At 46.3% G+C, this 21,515-nt stretch overlaps 1 protein-coding gene across 1 annotated transcript in view; it reads right to left on the bottom strand.

Moving 5' to 3' along the window:
• The window catches only part of Slc2a9 (solute carrier family 2 member 9), a 138,669-nt gene extending 117,388 nt beyond the window's left edge, over positions 1 to 21,281 (bottom strand). The window contains exons 1-2 of the mRNA XM_038344433.1: positions 21,113 to 21,281; positions 18,334 to 18,432 (exon numbers count right to left, since the gene is read on the bottom strand). Of these exons, the coding sequence (XP_038200361.1) occupies positions 18,334 to 18,432; positions 21,113 to 21,208 (195 nt within the window). The 5' untranslated portion in view covers positions 21,209 to 21,281. The remainder of the gene's footprint in view (positions 1 to 18,333; positions 18,433 to 21,112) is intronic.
• Between the last annotated feature and the right edge of the window lie 234 nt (positions 21,282 to 21,515).

Below are 21,515 nucleotides of genomic sequence, written 5' to 3'. Positions count from 1 at the left end.
TAATTTAAATAATATAATTCTGATGTGGTTATTTTGGGGGGGTTAAGCGAGCAGGGCGGCAGGACACAGCCCGCTCCTCCTGTAACAGGTGAGGGTGGCTGAGTCACAGGGATGGGAGCACAGGGTGCACAGGAGTAGGGGTGAGAGCGGCTGAGTCCCAGGGTTTGGAGCAAAGGGTACACAGGAGTAGGGGTGAGGGCGGCTGAGTAACAGGGATGGGAGCATAGGGTGCACAGGAGCAGGGGTGAGGGTGGCTGAGTCCCGGGGTCAGAAGGGCTCCAGAAAGTGAATGTTACTGGACATCCCAGGACCATAGCAGTTATAAACAGGGACCGGGCCTCCCTCTGTGGAGAAGCTTACAAAAGTAATGAATGTGCAGAAATTCTCATGCACCCCTCCTGCCCCTGGAAAGACAGGACCTCAACACATGGAGGAGGCTGCTCTTGCTTCTGACCTTGGCCCCTATTGCAAGCCTGCACTGATTCAATTAAACTCACTCACAAGAAGTGTAGCCAGCGCCTACCATGGAGAGCCTGCCTCTTAGTACCTCTTTGGTAGCAATGCTCCGGGTCCAGGAATTACTGGGAGAGAACTCACAGGAGCTGGGCTTGGAGAAAACAGTCCCTTACCCACTGAGTGTGCTGCACCTAGAAGCCTGGCGGGAGATGGGAGGGCAGACGTCACTAACCACATGCTGCTTTGGGAGCCTGCAGAGATTTCTTGCTTTTGCTTCGAAAAATCGCACAGCAGAAGCCTCCATAGAAAACTCTAGAAACTAGAAGACCTGTAGGGGGCAGTCTGTGTCCCCTACAACATGCAACTCAGGTTCCCTGAAAACTCTCCAAAGCGCTGCCTGTGGGCACTAGTGTGTCTTCCTGCTGGGAAGCCAGAGAAGGCCCAGAAGACAGTCTGTGTGATCGCTAGAGCCAGGTGATGAAACTGCTTCTAATTTATCACACAAATAATCATCAAATTTGAGATTCCTGTGCTGCTGTCAGTGTAACCTGCAGTGTGTGACATCAGAGGTGGCTGTGGGCACGTTTGTGTGTTAAATTGGGCTTCTGCTTGTGTCAGATAGTCACAAGAAATTAGAATAATGAAAACCATGAGACAGGTGCTCCGCATGTGGAACCATGGACTCCTCTGAGAATTGGACACCTAACGCCATCGTCTCCCCCCACAGCCCTATGGAGGGGCGGCATTTTCAGTTTTTCTTCAGAGCAGGTGAGGAAATGGATCCAGAGCCATACAACACTTGCCCAGGCTTACAGCATTGGCATGTGCTGTTATCAGGAGTGAAGCCCAGGCAGTGGCCTGATACAAATCTTTTTTTTCTTTTTTTTATTGATTTTTATTGAGCCCTACATTTTTCTCTGCTCCCCTCCCTCCCCTTCGACCCTTTCTCAAGGTCCCCATGATCCCAATTTACTCAGGAGATCTTGTCATTTTCTGCTTCCCATGTAGATTAGATCCATGTATGTCTCTCTTAGGGTCCTCATTGTTGTTTAGGTTCTCTGGGATTGTGAATTGTAGGCTGGTTTTTCTTTGCTTTATGTCTAAAAGCCACTTATGAGCGAGTAAATATGATATTTGTCTTTCTGGGTCTGGGTTATCTCGCTCCATTTTCTAGCTCCGTTCATTTGCCTGCAAATTTCAAGATGTCATTACTTTTTTCTACTGTGTACTACTTCATTGTGTAAATGTACCACATTTTCCTTATCCATTCTTCAGTCAAGGGGTATTTAGGTTGTTTCCAGGTTCTGGCTATGACAAACAAAGCTGCTATGAACATAGTTGAGCACATGTCCTTGTGGCACGATTGATCATCCTTTGGATATATACCCAAAAGGGGTATTGCTGGGTCTTGAGAAAGGTTGTTTTCTAATTTTCTGAGAAATCGCCACACTCACGTCCAAAGGGGATGTACCAGCTTGCATTCCGACCAGCAATGCAGAAGTGTTCCCTTTTCCCCACAACCTCTCCAGCATAAGTTGTCATCAGTGTTTTTGATCTTGGCCATTCTTACAGGTGTAAGATGGAATCTTAGAGATGTTTTGATTTGCATTTCTCTGATGACTAAGGATGTTGAACATTTCTTTAAGTGTCTTTCAGCCATTTTAGATTCCTCTGTTGAGAGTTCTCTGTTTAGATCTGTACTCCATTTTTTAAAATTGGATTATATGTTCTTTTGATGACAAATTTCTTGATTTTGGCGATCAGCCCTCTCTGACACAAATCTTAATCACTACTTTATTCCAACTCTTTTTTTTATTTATTTTTGAAATTCTGATTTATTTATACAATGTGTTATGTTCATATCCATCCACCTCTGCCTCCCCACAGCTTCCTCTGGTGCCTCCACCACCTAATTACCCTCCCAGTCTCATGCCTTTTATTCCCAAGTCATTTTAAAAAAATTTCTAAATTTAAGGATTTTTAAAAAGTGTATGAGTGGCGGTGCCTGCACACACGTCTGTGCACCATGCTTGTGCCATGCCCACGGAGAAAGAAGACATTGAAGCTCATGGAACTGGAGTGAGAGACGGTTGTAGCGATCATGGGGGTGCTGAGAATCTAACTTGAGTCCTCTATGAGTGCTCTTAGCTGTTGAGCCATCTCTCTAGGCCTCCACCTGTTTCCTTTTAAAATGTACACATGGGTGCATGTGTAGGTAAAAGCCAAATTCAACCCTGGGTGTCATTTTTCAGGAACCACAGGCTTTGTTGGAGACAGGGTCTCTCACTAGAACCTAGAATTTGCTGGCTTGCTTCGGATGACCCATCAGTGAGCATGAGGGATGCTCTTGTCTCCTCCTCCCCTGGGCTGGGATTACAAGCAGGCACCACCACAAGGGAATTTTCCATAGGAGCTAGAGATTGATCTCAGGCCCTCATACTGTAGCCAGCACTTCACCAACTGAGCCTCTCCTCGGGCCTGACTTCAACTCTTTTCTTTATTTTTTTTTGTTGTTGTTTTTACATGCATTGGTGTTTTGTTCACATGTATATCTATGTGAGGAACATGGATCCGGAGTTACAGACAGTTGTGAACCACCATGTGGTTGCTGGGAATTGAACCCAGGTGTCTGAAAGAGCAATCAGTGCTCTTAAACACTGGTCCATCTCTCCAGCCCCCTGATTACATTTTTTTTATGTAGGAAGCATAGAGATGATTCTCCCAGCACCTCTGTTGCACGTTGCCTAGCTTTATGACAGGAAGATGCACTGATTACATGCTGGCTGGCTGCCAAGCAGAAGGTGTTTGTGTCCACACTAGCTAGTCTGAGAAAGTTCACTTCAACATGAGCAAAACAGGACTTGCAAGAACCGCAGAGTCTGCTAGACCTCTCGGGTTGGCATTTTCTGCTGCCTCTCAAAGCCATGTGACTCTACTCCTTGCATCTGGGTGAGGCTGTAGGAGGACTTTTCCCCCCGATAAGTGTGAGCATCTACACTCACATGCCATTGCGCTCACTATCTTTCCCTGTCAGCTGGTCATCACCCCAGAAAGCACAAGATGGCTCAAAGGCCACTGAGAGTGGTGGGACTTTAAGGGCTTTAAGGATAAGAATCCCATGATCACCTGCCTTTGATAGTGATATGAGTTTTAAAAAGAGCATCCATGGTGTTGAGCCGCCACTGTGGTGCTGAGCTTGTTACAACAGCTGAGTTTCCAAAGCACAACCCGCCTGTTTCTAAAACCTCACGTGACCACTCATGGCGGTGTGAGGCTTCATGGGAGCAAGATTTAGGTCATAGCATGAGGATGAACAGGAGTGGACATATGGGCCTTTACCTAACACTTCTTTGTAATGTTTAGGGGGAAATGTGTCAGCTTCCATTTGAAGAAAACATCTTGCAACCCAAGATGGTCTTCAGGTCACTGTGGTAGTGAGATTCAGGCCAACTCTGCACAACCCTTATCTTGTATGCAATGCTTTGCTTTTCATTGGTCCCACATCCAAGAGGCCTGCTCCTATGTCTTGTTTTGTCTTTACACATTCTAGTCCATACCTTGGGAACCAGATCTCCACTAATAAGCTTCTGTCCTTCTATCTTCATGGATCTCAAGAGCCAGTGAAGACAAGTCTACAATGACACCATGAGCACCAAATGCTGTGACTACAGGATCTAGTCACATGACCTAGGTCAGGGAAGTCAAAAGTGCAGGTAGTCTGGGTTCAAGCTGGACAACTATAAACACAGGGCACAAAATACCCGAGGCGCATAAGCTGGACATAATATGGACACAGAGGAGCTGCACATGGCTCAGTGGGACCGAATGGTGGCCCAGTTCGGGAGGAAGGCTGTAGGCCAAGGCAAGGGCCAGCTATGACTGGCTTTACCCACACACTATAAGTGTGCACTTGGTCCTGCAGCTCCCAGAGGGTTTGAGTGTGCATCAACAGCTGTGCTTTGTTGCACGGGTGTTCACTGTAGCTATAGCTTAAAGGTTCTTCCAGGGTTTAGAGGGGATGAACCCAGGATGGCAAGGAAGCTTCTGCATTTGGAACTAGATGATGAGCAGACAGAACTTTAGAATGAACCTCGTAAGGAGTGCGAACTAGAGTCTATGTAGTAATTAGCTGTGGGCTGGCTTCCCGCTGCCCTGTGCCCCAAAATAATTACACGGAAGCTGTATTCTTTTAAATACTGCCTGGCCCATTATTTCCAGCCTCTTACTCACATCTTGACTAACCCATATCTAATAATCTGTATAGCACCACAAAGTGGTGCCTTACCAGGTAGATTCTAGCGTACGTCCATCTTGGGCTGGAGCTTCATCGCGTCTGGCCTCTCTCTCAGGAGAGGCACGGTGGTCTGACTAACTTAGGAGAAGTGTGGCATCTGACTGATCCTTCTACCTCACTTCCTCTTCCTGTTCTGTCTACTCCACCCACCTAAGGGGCGGTCTATCAAATGGGCCAGGCAGTTTCTTTATTAGCCAATGAAATCAACTCAAACAGAAGACTCTCCCACATCATTTCCCCTTTTTCTGTTTAAACAATAAAAGAAAGGCTTTAACTTTAACATAGTAAAATTACATATAACAAAACAGTTATCAAGTAAGAATTAGTTATAATATTTATATCTACTTTATATTTTATCATAACTAAGGAAAACTATAACTATCTATCTATTCTTCAACTCCATCAAAGACTCCAAAAGGATATAATATTACCTAAGTAAACAAGAAATAAGTAACTTATAAAACTCTAGAAATGACAGAGACAACTCGCTGCCTAGACAGTCACCCAAAGTTCCTCTGTACGGTTGGGGCATCCATCTTCAGCCTACAGGCCCATAGTGTCCAGCAGACTTTTTCATGAAGCAGGAAATTCCAAAGACAGTTCAGTCACTTTCTGCTGTGTCCTGCAGAACGTCTCACAGACTCTTTCATGAATCAGGAACCCCGAAAGACCATCTCACCTTTAGGCAAGTTCAGCAGTCCTCTTTCTGCGGGTTCTTTGTGTCCAGTTTATGGAACAGTCCAGCCAAGAGCAGTTTCTTGCCCAAATGGCTAACAAACTCCATAAGTAGCCTCTTCGATGCCCATCTTCCTCTTGAAGTAGATTGGTGCTGCCAGGAGCAGACGTGTCTCATTGTCATGAAAAACCCTAAGTTATTAAAACATTAAATGCCATATTCTGCAGTCTTTGAAAGATATGAAGAATGTCTATCTAACTGAAATATATCTCTACATATCTAGAAAATCTAATAACATGACTACAAGCTTAACTATTATCAATGATTATCCATTAACAACCTATATTTCCTAATTATACATTACAGTTTTTAAAATGAACTACAATCACAATAGCTTAATCAAGATCAGAAATACATATACATATAACAAAATTGACCTTAAAATCTATACCAATGCAAATTCATATCTATATCCTCTCCCCCTTTAAATGTAAAAGAACATTTATAAGCAATATTTGGGAAAATGGGCGCAGTTTTTTCTCTCCAAACTGCTTCCTGCTGAATGGGGGCGCTGTTATTTAGGTCTTTTATGGTGTAACCTGTGTGCTAGGTTCCTCTCAGTTGGCAGTTGAGTGAAGTAATTTTTTGAAGATGTTCACAGCAACCTTTCAGGAGGGCGTGGTCTATCATACCATATTGGGATAGAAGCAATCCACAGAGTCTCGTCCTCTGTGAAAACAAAAGAAGAAACTCTTTTCCAAAGCATCATGTTCTTAGATCCAAATCCTGAAGTCATACCGTTAAGATGTCCATTCTGGTCTAGCCTGGCAGCCCATATAATGAAATGTCTCTCTGTACTTAGCTCCTTTACAGTCAAAAAAATCAAAGAAAACACAAGAAAATACATAATCCAGACTCTCTGTGAATTTTCCATTTTTACGTGGCTTATTTTTACTCTCACTTTACTTCTTTTAATCTATAACTATCTATATTCTGTCTCTTTAAAGACTTTAAACTTTTTTTTTAAGGCATTAACTTTATTCTCTATATTTTCTTTTTCTCTCTTTTAAACCTACGTGAGCCATTTAAAGGCCTTCTATGTCTGAATCTTTTCTATTGTGAATCTGTAATTTTTTACTATCCAGGAGCATTTCTTAAAAGGTTAACCACTTCTTAAAAACTTAAGTTGCGCCAGGTAGGGGTAATACGGTACCGCCTGTTTACAGCCAAGTCCAAACCTTAACTGCACTGTTATCATGGTAATTACGATAGTTCCTGCCTGAGGTCAGCACAATTCAGCGTGGCGGAGCAGAGCCGGAGCCACTCCTGCCTCAGAGCATGGTCTCAGAGAACCTTCTTTCCGATCCCCAGCGGGCACACAAACATCCAGTCCATAAAAGCCACTGAAATGCTTTATAGCCAGAGTTTGCACTGGCGGCACAGCGCAGGAAGCTGCATTTTAAAATGACTCAGCTTTTTTTTTTTTTTTTTTTTTGTGCCGCTATTGCGGAAACAGGAGATCTCTCTACAGCATGTCCAGGCAAACAGCAAAAAGCCGTGTTAAACTCTCTCTCTCCTTTATTTAAAGCTTTTTCAGGTTTTTACGTGGATTTGGTCACCACGTTGGCGCTCCAACGTGGTGACTAAATCCACTCAGGTTTTTAACCTGAAAAAGCTTTAAATAAAGGAGAGAGAGAGTTTAACACGGCTTTTTGCTGTTTGCCTGGACATGCTGTAGAGAGATCTCCTGTTTCCGCAATAGCGGCACAAAAAAAAAAAAAAAAAAAGCTTCCTGCGCTGTGCCGCCAGTGCAAACTCTGGCTATAAAGCATTTCAGTGGCTTTTATGGACTGGATGTTTGTGTGCCCGCTGGGGATCGGAAAGAAGGTTCTCTGAGACCATGCTCTGAGGCAGGAGTGGCTCCGGCTCTGCTCCGCCACGCTGAATTGTGCTGACCTCAGGCAGGAACTATCGTAATTACCATGATAACAGCGCAGTTAAGGTTTAGACTTGGCTGTAAACAGGCAGTACCGTATTACCCCTACCTGGCGCAACTTAAGTTTTTAAGAAGTGGTTAACATTTTAAGAAATGCTCCTGGATAGTAAAAAATTACAGATTCACAATAGGACAGATTCAGACACAGAAGACCCCCATATGGGTCACAATGTTGGATGACTGTACGTAGGCTTGAGAGAGAGAAAAAAATAAATATATAGAGAATAAAGTTAATGCCTTAAAAAAGGGGTAAAGTCTTTAAAGAGACAGAATAAAGTAAAGTGATAGAGTGAAAATAAGCCACGTAAAAATGAAAAATTCACAGAGAGTCTGGATTATGTATTTTGTTGTGTTTTCTTTGATTTTTTTGACTGTAAAGGAGCTAAGTACAGAGAGACATTTCATTATATGGGCTGCCAGGCTAGATCAGAATGGACATCTTAACGGTATGACTTCAGGATTTGGATCTAAGAACATGATGCTTTGGAAAAGAGTTTCTTCTTTTGTTTTCACAGAGGACGAGACTCTGTGGATTGCTTCTATCCCAATATGGTATGATAGACCACGCCCTCCTGAAAGCTTGCTGTGAACACCCTCAAAAAATTACTTCGCTCAACTGCCGACTGGGATGAACCTAGCAGACAGGTTATACCATGAAAGACCTAAATAACAACGCCCCCATTCAGCAGGAAGCAGTTTGGAGAGAAAAAACTGCGCCCATTTTCCCAAATATTGTTTATAAATGTTCTTTTACATTTAAAGGGGGATATGATATAGATATGAATAATTTGCATTGGTATGGATTTTAAGGTCAATTTTGTTATATGTATATGTATTTCTGATCTTGATTAAGCTATTGTGATTGTAGTTCATTTTAAAAACTGTAATGTATAATTAGGAAATATAGGTTGTTAATGGATAATCATTGATAATAGTTAAGCTTGTAGTCATGTTATTAGATTTTCTAGATATGTAGAGATATATTTCAGTTAGATAGACATTCTTCATATCTTTCAAAGACTGCAGAATATGGCATTTAATGTTTTAATAACTTAGGGTTTTTCATGACAATGAGACACGTCTGCTCCTGGCAGCACCAATCTACTTCGAGAGGAAGATGGGCATTGAAGAGGCTACTTATGGAGTTTGTTAGCCATTTGGGCAAGAAACTGCTCTTGCCTGGACTGTTGCATAAACTGGACACAAGGAATCCACAGAAAGAGGACTGCTGAACTTGCCTAAAGGTGAGATGGCCTTTTGGGGTTCCTGATTCATGAAAGAGTCTGCGAGACGTTCTGCAGGACACAGCAGAAAGTGACTGAACTGTCTTTGGAATTTCCTGCTTCATGAAAAAGTCTGTTGGACACTATGGGCCTGAAGGCTGAAGATGGATGCCTCAACGGTACAGAGGAACTTTGGATGACTGTCCAGGCAGCGAGTTGTCTCTGTCATTTCTAGAGTTTTATAAGTTACTTATTTCTTATTTACTTAGGTAGCATTGTATCCTTCTGGAGTCTTTGATGGAGTTGAAGAATAAATAGATAGTTATAGCTTTCCTTAGTTATGATAAAAGATAAAATAGATTTAAATATTGTAACTGTAATACTTGCTTGATAACTGTTTTGTTGCATGTAATTTTACTATGTTAAAGTTAAAGCCTTTCTTTTTTGTTTAAACAGAAAAAGGGGAAATGATGGAGGAGTGTTTATGTGTTACTTTCATTATTAATAAAGAAAACTGCCTTGGCCCTTTAAGAGAAAATTAGGTAGGTGGAGTAGACAGAACAGAATTGTGGGAACAAGGAAGTAGAGTGGGGGAGACGCTTCAGGCATTCGCCATAGGAGTCTCCATGCTGCTCCTCTCCGAGATGGACGCAGGTTAAGATCTCTCCTGGTAAGCCACACGTCGTGGTGCTACCCAGATTAGTAAATATGGGTTAAAGGAAGATGTGAGAATTAGCCAATAAGAGGCTGAAACTATGGGCCAGGCAGTGTTTAAAAGAATACAGTTTCCGTGTAATTATTTCGGGGTAAAGCTAGCCGGTTGCTGGGAACTGGGCGGCGGGAACGCAGCCCGCCGCTTCACACTACAGATTGGCCCCCATTTATGTGTATATCTATATGTATTAAAAAAAAAAAAAAAAAAGGGGGGGGGGGGGGGGGGATTAACTGGTGATCTGAAGGAATAATTGATTTTTGTGAGTTATTGTTTTTCTTTTTTTTAAAAAAAAAAAACTATATGAGTGTTGATTCTTGTATATTGATATATTGAACATTATATGAGAGTATGATACCACCTCTGTTTGAAACAATTGTTATATTGACATTGTTTACTATATTGCAATGTACATCTCTACCTCTGATATTATTTATGTAATGACATTGTTTACCATATTGCACTGTACATTTCTACCTCAGATATTATTTATGTAAGGACCCTGTTTACATTTGGAAATCATTGTCTTCATTTTTTGCACAGTCGTCTATTCTATTAGTCATACAGTTACATAAGTGTTGAGAATTATATGTTGGTCATATTTATATTTAGGACAATCAGGTTTTTTAGACACATAGAGGTTGTATTTAGTATAGATAGCATAATCTTCAACCTCTTTGAAGAACTGTAGAACATGGCCTTTAATCTAACCTACAGTTTTGTATTTTTGAGACACAATCACTCCTGGCAACAATGCTCTACTCCCGAGAGAACGTTGAGCACCAAAGACACTCCACTGGGAGTTTGTCTTCTACTTGGCAGAACTGGCCTTGGGGCAAAGAAAAGCCCATACCTCCATTACTGACTAAAGTACAAAATATCCATAAGTGGATAAAACAGAATTGTCTTATCTTGCCAAGACAGGATAGGATAGTTCTACTAAAGGTTCCTTGCCATTGTATAATGGTATGTCAGGTTTTTTCAGGCCTCAGCCAAAGTTGGTTGCCTCAACATTGCTATCAAGACTTCGTGTGGTTGCCCAGGTAGTCAATTGTCTCTGTCTTCTGTTGCACATTTTGGAAGTTTCTCGTTTGTGCTTCCTGGTTGCTTTGGTAATTTTACTCTCCTTCTCAGATCTTTGATGGGGTTGAAGATTAGATAATGGTAGCTACCTTCTAGATTATTTAGACTTCTCAAAGTAGAGTGATTAGAAAAATTCTTCGTTATATACTTCTCGCCTGATATTGTTTACTTTTTGTAATTTTATATGATCAGTTCCCATTGTATATAGTTGTATTTGGTTTCTGAATCTGTCTTATTTAGACAAAAAAGGGGAGATGTTGGGGCAGCTGGCCCAATCCCTGCGTTCAGGGGCGTGGCTGCTCCAGCGGGGTAGCCATGCCCCTTAAATAGGATTGGGGAGCCGGGAGGCGGCCCGTTCGTTTTGCCCCGCGCTCACTCCGCTGGACCCTTGGTTCTGTAAGTTCCCTTATCTCCCTTTGTATTAAACTTGAATAATTATAAAAGGACTATTTTTGGTTATTTCCAATCTTCGCCGCATCAAGTCTAAACCGCAAAGCCATGCCTAAGAGGCAGCCTGGGTGAAGGGAAAGAGGCCAAAGGCAGAGCTGCCCATCTTGACTCCAAGGCTTGCTCCCTCCTTTGAGTCCTTTTGTGACCTTTGCGGTGTCTCTGGACAGTGTTGTTGAGGCCAGGGGCCTTGGCATCTGTTTTGTCCCATTCGAATCTTTGCCACTTGCCTGCTGGTTGACTGAATGAGTTGCTTGACCTCTCTGAACCGTAGGTCCTGCCACTAATGTCATTGACCCCCCCCCCCTTTCAGGGATTTACTGTGAGAACTCACAGGAAGAAAATAAAAAGCCTAGTTCCGGGTCTTGAGAGTCCCACAGCAGAATCCAGGTAGAGGAGCAGCTGCTGGTGGAGGAATCAATATCATTATATTTCTGTGTCTATAAAATTAGGTCTAGACACATTTGCTTCCTGGGCCCAAGAATCTATAAATAATTCACCATTACCTCCCAGCCTAAAAACCCAAGGGCCACGCTTTGGCAATAAATTGACCTCTGCAATTCCCTTCCTCCAAAGGACAGCAGGAAATGCCAGGCAATGGAAGGCAAATTACCTTGCATTAATATCAAAAAACCTTGTCCGGTTTGTGATATTAATGCTATTAGATTCATGAAGACTTTGGCAAGCGTTCATCTGCAGTGACTCTCAGGGGTGCCATAAATATATACAGAAATAGAATATTCTGTGGGTGGTTCAGAGGACTCACGTGTTGCCTAAGTTTGCCAGACGTACCTGAAGGGCTTGTAAAGTCTCAGCATCAGCAAACGCCGGCAGAAAGAGGAGATGGATAGAGATGCCCTTACCAGGGCTCCTGGCTATATATGCACACTATCCCAGGGAGGGCACCTTATGTCACCTGGCACCCCACACCAAAGTGGCACACAGTAGGTGCTCACCACATCTCAGTGGCATTCCCTGTAAGCAGAAGTACTATTTCTAGATTGGTCTGAGTTTCTTCACCCCAGCAGTGTCTCTTTCTCCAGTTTCCCCTCCTTCCATCTGCCTGGGTCAGCTGTCCTACCTCTCTGATGGTGGTAGTCACTAGTCCCCATTCTGCTGAGCAAGGGCTCCCTCAAGCAACGATGACACTGTGCTCTTTGCCTGACTGGGACAACAAAGGTGTCCCCCACCCCCACCCCAGGAGTCTAATGACAAGAAGCTAAATCAGAGATAAAGGCTTCCCAGCTCTAGGAAGCTGAGACTCCAGGGGGCAGAGTGTGGGGGAAATTCCACCTCCTAAAACACCCAAGAAGCCCCCCTCTGCCAGTCAGCAACCCTCCCAGTTCTGATCAAAAACAAACCACACCCAGTGGAGACTCAGGGCTCCCAATTTAAATAACATAGCAACACCTTAGAGACAAATCGGAAGTGACAGCCCTGATTTTAGAGATGTGCAGTGAGGTGTGAAAAACCCCACGAGGGAGACTTCCCAGTGCATGGAAGGATGTGCATTATATCAACAACACACTGGGAGAGGTGGTGGGGTGAACCACTAGAAACGGCCTCAGCACTAGCGTGTCAAAACACAGGGCCACATGAAGCCTTCCTGGGGCCTCTGGATGATGGAGCAGGCTGCCTGGGGCGGCTGCTCCCTCTCCCCTTCTTTACTACCATAGGGTTGTTATCCTGGCGTAGTCTCTAGACAAACAAGAGACATGGTCTGGCTCATGGAGGTGATTTACGCCAGGGGTTCTGTTGTTAAATCTCTGGCTCTTTTCCTAAGTCTGTTGCTTTTACAACTGCCAAACAAGACCAGGTGAAAGCAAGGGAGAGGATGGAAAGGGGAGCAAAGGGGAGGAGAGTCTTGGTTCAGAGAGGCCCATTCTATCAGCCTGCCGGCTGTTTCTGGCACAGTGCGATCTTGTCTCCCAGAAACAACGTCCATAGCTAACTGAGCATCTCTGCTTGCCCTCTTATTTGACTAGACCGCAGTCCTTCCTGGAGGCTCTTCTTGGGGGCTACCCATAGGTCATTCTGCCTGGTTCTGCTCTTCTTCAGTCTAGGGTAGGACAAGAGGGGCAGGGGTCCTGCTGACATCACCACTCTGCCCAAGCCTGCAAACAGCCCTGCCTACCCAATGACAGAAATTCATCCCAGCTACCAGAGAGTTGCATGTGGAGTTCAGACAGCTTACTCCAGCTGCAATGTCTCCATCCCAGCCTTCCTTAGCCTCTTGAGTGCAGGCATGCGGAGACCATATGAACCAAGCCATCTTCCTTTGCAGCTCTGGTCAGCACAGATTCTTCTAGCAGTACTAACAAACCCAGTGTCCTGAAGAGCTCCATTCTCCTTAAGGGCAAAGCTTAAACAGTATGAATCTGAGGGCATTTGCCATGTGCCGCATCGGCATCTCTAGCCTGTCTGCATGACGGCTTGAGAGTCTAGGCCATGTTCAAAGATGGCTGGTTAGCATGTAAATTAGTCTCGGATTCCGAGGCCTTCTGCAAGGGCCTCCAAATGCTTCTGGCATACATGTAGATAGGTCGCTGGATGATGATAGACAGAAAGACAGATGATGATAGAGATGGTTACTGGGAACAAGCCAACAGGCCTGGGCAATCACTAATAATCTGGCAATAAAGCGAAATTCTGGGAAAGAAACATCACAGGAAGACTTCAGTACAAGCCAGTCCATGGTGATGCACACCTTTAATCCCAGTGCTTGGGAGGCAGAGGCAGGCAGATCTCTGAGTTCAAGGCCAACCTGGTCTACAGAGCGAGTTCCAGGACAGCCAAAGTTACATAGAGAAACCTTGTCTTGAAAAAAAAACAAGACAAAAACAAACAAAACAAGCAAAAACGAAAAAAGATTCCAGTCTGTGCTGGACACTACATAATCTGACCACGTGTGACCTGTTCAGCCAGCTAGCCTTCTGCCAGAAACTAAGTCCTCAGGAGTCCGCTGGCACTTCCACTCTCTTAGAACCCTAAACACCAGGGTTAGGCAATGATTTCTAGCCCAATATTTGCTTTGGTAAATAGTTTCATTGGCACACAGTTTTACTTATTCACTTCTATTTTATCTGGCTGTTTTCTCACCCTAAAGGCAAAGTTGAAGAATTGCAGAAAAAGAGCCACATGGCCTTGCTAAGTCAAATATGTGGTCTCGACCTTTACAAATAAATGTTTGTTGACCCTGTAGCGGGTCATTGTAAGAGAGCAGAAAGATAGGTCACTAGATGATTAGGTCTGTGTCTGTCATCTGTGAACGTAATAAGGACAGTACCTGAATTCTTACACAGGTCAGACTCACACTGTTGAGAGCAATTTGGTTGGGGGAGAGAGGCTCAGGAAACTTGTCTCACAACCACCGAAAAAATACCTTGCAAAAATAAAAGCAAAAATTAAAACAAAACAAAAGAAAATCCTTTAGAAACCTTCCGTTTCTCTTTCCATCTGTTGGGAGCACATTTGCGGCAAACGTTCACTTTGCAGTGGGTCTTGCTTTAGATGGTGGCACCGCAGAAGCAATGAGATCAGAGAGCCCGCGTGTAGCGGCATTTCATTGGTATCTTAATAAATAAAGCTCACCTGAGGATTAGAAAAGTAAACCATCCACACTGGCCAGCCTTACAGACCAGGCAGCAGTAACATGCACCTTTAATCCCAGTAGCCACACTAGCTTGCCATAGAAACCAGGCTGTGGTGGTGCACACCTTTAATCCCAGAACTACAGAGGATTATAAAATGGGAGGAGACAGCTCTCAGACCTGCGTCTTCACAAAGCTTAAATTCTAAAATAGGAAGACAGACAAGAAGCAAACACCTACCCTCTCTGGCGGTGTCAGATACGACCGGTACTACAAGGGGAAATAATTTGAGGGAAGGACTCGAGAGGCGTGGAGAGGTGCCTGTTCCACATGGGCAGGCCAGGGAAAGTGTCGCTGAGGAAGGCAGATTTAAGAAGAGGGAGTTGGTAATCGGAGAGAAAGCTCCAGCTATCTATAAAGCGCAAAGGCCATGTGGTTCCGGTGTGTGTAGTGTCTGAGGGTCAAATAGATGAAAGAGGGGAGGAGAAAGCTCCCTGTGTTGAGAACGCTAACTAGGGGCCGGATTCCCCAGCCGTGCGGTCATGGAGATTTGTGTGGAGGAGAAACTGCTGGGATCCGGTTGGAAACAGAGAAGCTCATTAGATGGCCCTATGAGCTAGGTAGGCTACAGAGAGGCCTGAGGAGAAGGGGCTGGCAGCCATTAGGGCCATCAATCCCTACCTCATTAGAGCCTCCCCCTGCCTCAGCAGGTTCAGTGGCTAAAGACAGTGACAACTTCCTGCAAGCTTGCGTAAGGTCTAACGTGTGTCAGACAGCTCTACTGGGCCTGTGGGGTTCTTCGAGGGTAGAGCCTCAAGTGGCTCTTACATACCTGCTCTGCTCACATCTACTGGCTTGAAGTGACCACAGACCCTCTGTGGACACTTGAAGTCACATGGGTGTGCCCTCGCCAAAGGAGCTCTGGGACAGGACAGTCAGAGTCTGGCAGTCCCTGAAAGCAGGTTGAATGGGTTCAGTTAGAGTAATGGCATAGAGGGATATCTTAGGACAATGATTCCTCCAGGAAGCCAGACATACTGGCCTCCACTGGCCGCTATCACATGGGGTTAGCTGAGACCCCTGGCAGAATGGTCAGGAAGACAGAATATGTGACTGTGAACCCTGGCTAGATCAACCAGAGCCTAAGTGGTATGTGTGTGTGTGTGTGTGTGTGTGTGTGTGTGTGTGTGTGTGTGTAATTGTATCAGAAATAAAAGAACTTCTTAAAGTCAGGCCTGGGCGACAGTCAGGTCCAGGGCCCGTTGCTATGTGGACTGGTCAAGCAGCAACACACTGCCTCCCTCTTAGTAAGTAGCTGAAGCATGGATTCCTTCTGGGCCTTGCCACCTGGACCTCAAGTGTCCCATCACTGAAGCTGGTGACCTGACCTCAGGAGGCAGAGCCACTGTGTTTGAGCCATTGTCCACAGCTGCAACTTTTCTCTCTCGGCTCCCCTTGGTGGCAACCTCTGCCACCCTCTCCGGACATCTCTGCCTTCGTGTGAGTTGTTCCTCCCTGAACTGCCTTTTCCCTCCCAAGGTACTGAGCAGGGTCTCTCCAATATCTTTCCACCTCTCAGCTAGCTCAGGTGAGGTTTCATCATGCTCCCACTGAAACCACTCCACGGAAGAGCTGGGATTCCCTCTGCAAGACTGCTGGCTCCAGTTCCAGGGAGGTCTGATTGGGAAGAGCCTTCTGAATGGCCCTCAGTCCGGCTCCCCTCTTGGGACACACAGCCTGACCGCTGGAGGCCTTCTCAGATGGTCCAGTCTCTGCTCCACTTCCTTAACCATACCTATACCTCCTTAATCACACCCCAGCAGTGACTCTAGCCTCCTCAGAACTCCCTAAGTAGACTCGATCCTTCCACAGTCCTAAGCTCATGGATCCAGTAAGGCAGCTTTTTTTTGCCAAGAAATGCTTTGGGTGTCTATTGCTGCCAGTGTCAGGGAACCTCCAAGATCTGGCCGTGAGTCCTGTTTATCTTTTTACCCTGGCATCTGACCACACAATGATGCCAAGGTAAATGCCCCACAAAGTGTCATGAGGTATTTTTAAAACTACAGAACGTCAGGACTTTAGACAAAACAGAAAAATGGGTGATATAAACCAAGAGGCTTCCTGAGAGAAATTTGGGGGTGCTTCTCTGTCTAATAACAAAGTCAGAGTTCATATCATGTTTTTACATGTGCTGATCCTTCCAGCAGGCACCTCGAGGAAGGGAAGAGCAAGGGCACCATATATGTGAGTCCCAGGCTGTAGAATCCTCAGTTTGTCCCCCAGAGAATGACCACTCTCCTGTTATGGACACTCTCACTGTCTCTGTGCTCACGCTGTCCCTCAGCTGGCCATGCCAAGTGTCCCTATGCTTTAAGAACCTGGCACTGGTGGCTAATGACAGGGTTTCTAAAGGTCATGGGTTGGATTCAGACAGACCTGCCTTCTCCTAGCTGACCTTGGGTGAGCTGCTGTTTTATTGCCAAGGGATGATGGTAACATCAAGGAATCAGTCCCTCCACTACCAAATTCTCATGTTGAAGTCTTAATTCCTTGGGTCTCCCCTCATGAACCTGCTGTGGCTCCCTAGTGCTCAGAGACCAAGGTCATGCTCCTGGACTGCAGATCTGAGTTCTATTTCTTTTCCTTTCTTTCTTTTCTCTTTTAGAATGCTTTCAGTCTTTGGGGTTTCTTCCATCTTACCGTTTGTTTTCTCGGTACCAGGGATTGACTGTAGGGCCTCACCTGTGTTAGGCAAGTGCTCTACCACTGAGCCCCAACCCTTGCCTCCTCAACTTTCTACCCCTCTTCCCATCTCATCTGCTCATTCCCCTTGGTGCCTGGCAAGTCACGCCTCCACTATTACCAGCATGCCACCATCTCCTGACAGCCAGGCCCTGTGTGCTTTGTTCACCCATCTCTGCCCATCTCTGCCTCTGGTCAGATTCTGATCTTGAAATGACAAAGTCAAAGATGCAGGCAGCTGCAGACACCTGGAGGAGCCACCTGACATCATTTTCCCCAGTGGCCTTTAGCATCAGAACCCATTCTTGCAATAACTTAGCTAGCACCCCAAATGTGAGCATTAACATAGTGTTTACAACCCAGATCTGCCCTGGCACAGATGGAGCCTGCAATCTATGGCACCTGTACCATCTTGAAGACCCACCAGCCTTGGTTCCTCTGCATTTGACACAGGAGAATATTAGCACTCAAAGTTTTCTATCTGTGTCAGGCTGCCCCCAATGTGCCCAGTGCTCCAACCACCCGAAGCTCAGAGCTTTTCCCCAGGTTTCTCTGAATCTGTAGCCTCTCAGCCCCACCTTCCCTCTGCAAGCCTGGGCTCAGCATCAGCCTCTGCCCCTCCTCTTGCCACTTCTACTTGCCAGGAACCGGCAGACGAAAGCCTGGCCTCTGGAAGACCTTTTGCTACCACCGGGGCAGAGCTCCCGGAATTGATCTCAGACTCAGACTCAGACAGGAGCCAGGGATGAGTCATAACAGGTGGCTCTGAGTGTGGTTAAAAATTAAATTTAAAAAGGCAAGTCAAAACGTTAAGCTCCCGGCTCCTTAACTCTCTGCACTGATATTAGAGCCCACAAGCCCTTTGGACCTCCACAGCTCCCACTGTGCCCAAGTGCCCTAAGATATCTCAGTGCAGAGACGAGGAACTGACTCCGCACCTCACCCCCCAACACACCCTCTTCTACTGTCACCCTGTTTTTACTGGTCACCCTTCCCATCAACTAAGCACTCAACCCATTTCCTGCGTTACAAATGGCATAACGCTGGGCTTGTGACCTGAAGGTCTCTATGTGGGCGCAGCGCCCTCTGGAGGGCAGATTGCACGGGCACTCACCGGGGTGGGCGCGTTCACCACGGAGAGGTTGTACCCGTAGAGGAAGGATGATCCGAAGGCTCCCACGAGAGCGGCCACGACGAGCGACCAGGACCAGTCCTGGGAATGGAAAAGAAAGAGTCATCTTAGGGTGCCCCCTTAATGGGCAGGCAGTCCAGAGGGAATTCAGGCAGGAAAAGACGCAGGTTGGGGAAGAGGGTGCTGCAGGCAGAGTTTCTGCCCTGAGGTCCCTCCATGTGGTTGCCTTCCTGCAGGGTTGCCTGAGGATCTCTGCCCCACCACCACTGGATGTGGCTACCAGAGGAGCAAAAAGCAAAGCTAAGTTCCCTGCAGAGGTTGACAGTCCTCCAGCACCTACTGCCAGACCATGTTCTAAGTGCTTTCATGTTATCATTCTTCCCCTGAATGCCTAGACTAGTCAGTCGGGTTCCTATCAGTGTCACGGTGTGTGTGTGTGTGTGTGTGGGTGGGTGTGTGTGTGTGTGTGTGTGTATGTGTGTCTCGCACAGAGCTGTCCCTGGTGCTGCCTGGAGCCCTAATTGGTTCCCACTGAAGGAGTAGGCTCTTCACCAGCACAGCTGACTCTTCATCTGGGTCAGAGACGGGTGATGGCCACACAGATACACAACCATGAACAGTTCTAGACCAAAGCATCAGCCTGCAGAGTGTAGGAATCAGCCATGATTAGCTAAATATGAACAGACCACCCAAAGGAAGTTCTTTTCTTCCAACCACTATCAGCTGCCAGAGTAGAATTCGGTCATTGATAAGTTTAATAGAGGCCTGAGCCTCAGTAGTTTACACTGAAGCAATACCTGGTTGCAGGAAGGACCATAAACTAAGATTACCTGAGCACCACCCCAAAACAAACCATGCCTAATGTTCCAACCGCTGTAGATAGGATCACCTGCCAGCACACACTCACCAGGACACCCCCCATACAAATGTCAGCCAATCAGGGGCCCTGAACCTCAGAAGCGCCTCACCCCCACCTTTGCTACTATAAAAACCCAACTCTAACTGAGCTCGGGGCTCTTGGTTTATTCCAATATGTTGGACATGCAGAGAGACCGAGTTTGCAAACTTGCATAATAATAAAGGCTCTTTGCTTTTACATATGGGACTCAGTCTCCTTGTTGGCTTTTGGGTGACTTCGCGGATTTGGGCATAACACAGAACACTCAGACCTGCAGGTAGAGACGCAGGGCTTATGCTGAGAATGTGGCACCTGCATCCAGGTACACCTGTCCCAGCCTCATCCAAGAGGACCACAACCAGGAACCATTGCACACAAACACCTGGGAACTGGAGCACAGACACAGGCCCGTGGCCTGGTGGAGCACACCAGGGCATGCATTTCGTAGGTGGGAGGTCCTGGCCCTCCTCCCCCACCCACTTGCACCAAGGGTGTACCAAGACAATATCCGGTTTAGAAACCTAGTTCGGGCACACATGTAGTTTGGAAGGTGACACTAGCCCCTAACAGCAATTCCATGCTCTGTCCTTAGTCTCTCCTTGCTAGGCTCCAGTAATACACAGTAGTGGGCATTTGAGCAGAGATGGTAGCTTTCTGGAATTCAACTTGTCCATCTATACAATGGGCTTTTGATAACAGTACTGCTGCCGAGAAACCAGTGTGCTGCTAGACACAGCCAGTTCTCAAAGGAAAACAAAAGCAAAATCTCTTTTACTTCCCCTCTTTACTTTCCTCTCATCCAGCCTCTGCCAAGACAGACAAGCTTCGACTCTCCACCCTGTCCGCCAAGCCCCACTGCCAAAGCCCCTTCTTCCGGGAAGCCTCCTGAAACCCAGCTATGTGTCTTGTCTCTCGTGTCTCTCTCTTTGATTCAACTTTGGATCCTAACCGTGCAGCTTTCAGTGTTGTAAGCTTTGACCGGTTACAAGGCCATGCCTTGACTGGGCTTCCTTATCTTTAGGACAGGGTGATAATAGAATTCACACCATAAGCGGTTTGCATAAGAAGCGGAGAGCCTGGCACTGGCAAGGTGTCCCTTGTCAGGCTCCAGGGGGTGGGGCTTGTCTTGAGGGCTGAGGCTTTGCTGTTTGTCTTCCGTGATCCCGAGCCAAGCCTGCTGCTGAGGCAGCACTGAGTAGATGCCGGTGGCATGGTGGAAGACAGGGGGTGGGGGTTGTCACTCCAGGGATGAGCATTGCCAAATAAAATGAGCCTAGAGCAGTGTTGTGCAGTAGGAGGGGCTTAAGTCCCTTCTGGCTCTGAGCTCAGAGACCTTTTCCTTTGAACCGCCCAGTATCAGCTATACTAAGCATTTTTTTCTAGGCCCTGCGCCTCCCCCTGGCTCTCATCCCTGATCTTCTTAAGGGTGGACTGCTCCCATCAGGTCTGGAGGGAGGGGTCCTGCCAGGCAGAGAAGGATGGCAAGTGGAAGCCATCTCCTGCCTCAGCCCCTCTTTGGCGGGGGTGGGGGAGGTGTCTCTGCTTCTCTGTGGCCTATTGGTTCACTGGTCCTGTGTGGCCTGCTGTTGTCCCCCATCCCACCCCCCCTCCCCCTGAACCCAGGAAAAGATGGCCAGCCCTGAGCAAGCCTGAGGTGCTGTTCACCAGAACCTCATTCTCGGTGCACTGACAGGATGCTGGAGTAGAGGCCCCGGAATCAACAGAAGGGAGCACAGGATTTAAACTCCAGCGGTCCTGCTCCCGGGTGTTATGCTGCACAGCTGCAAAACATGGTTGAGCTCCTTCCCATAGCAGCCACCCAGGCCTGGACTCCCCACAGCGGGGAAGCCGCTCTGTGTTTACCTTCTTCCTCCTCAGAAGCCGGTGACCCACAGGCAACTCCCCAGGGCAGCTGGTGTCATGTCTCAGGGAAGCTAAGGCGAACTCCCTGACATCCATGGTTTTTTGTTTTTTGGGGTTTTTGTTTTTTTCTTTTTCTTCCTGGCTTCAGGACCCTGGGCTTGCCAGGGCATCGCTACAATGAGAAGGCAGAGTCCACAGGAAGGGGGGCAGAACAGGAAGTGTGGCTATGTGATCATGCCTGAACAGGAAACAAGCAATATTGCTCCCTTTTCCCTAAGCAACTGAAGAGTCTATAAAAAAAAAAAAAAAAATCTGCTCTCCCCAGGCACATCCAAGTCATGTTTTTTTTTTTTTTTTTTTTATTTTGACATTTTTTTCAAATGGTTCTCTCTTACAGGGCCAG

The sequence above is a fragment of the Arvicola amphibius genome, chromosome 1 (assembly GCF_903992535.2).
Source record: "Arvicola amphibius chromosome 1, mArvAmp1.2, whole genome shotgun sequence".
Lineage (NCBI taxonomy): Eukaryota > Metazoa > Chordata > Mammalia > Rodentia > Cricetidae > Arvicola > Arvicola amphibius.
Note: the sequence above shows the minus strand (reverse complement) of the source record. Positions and strands in the feature narration are given on the sequence as shown.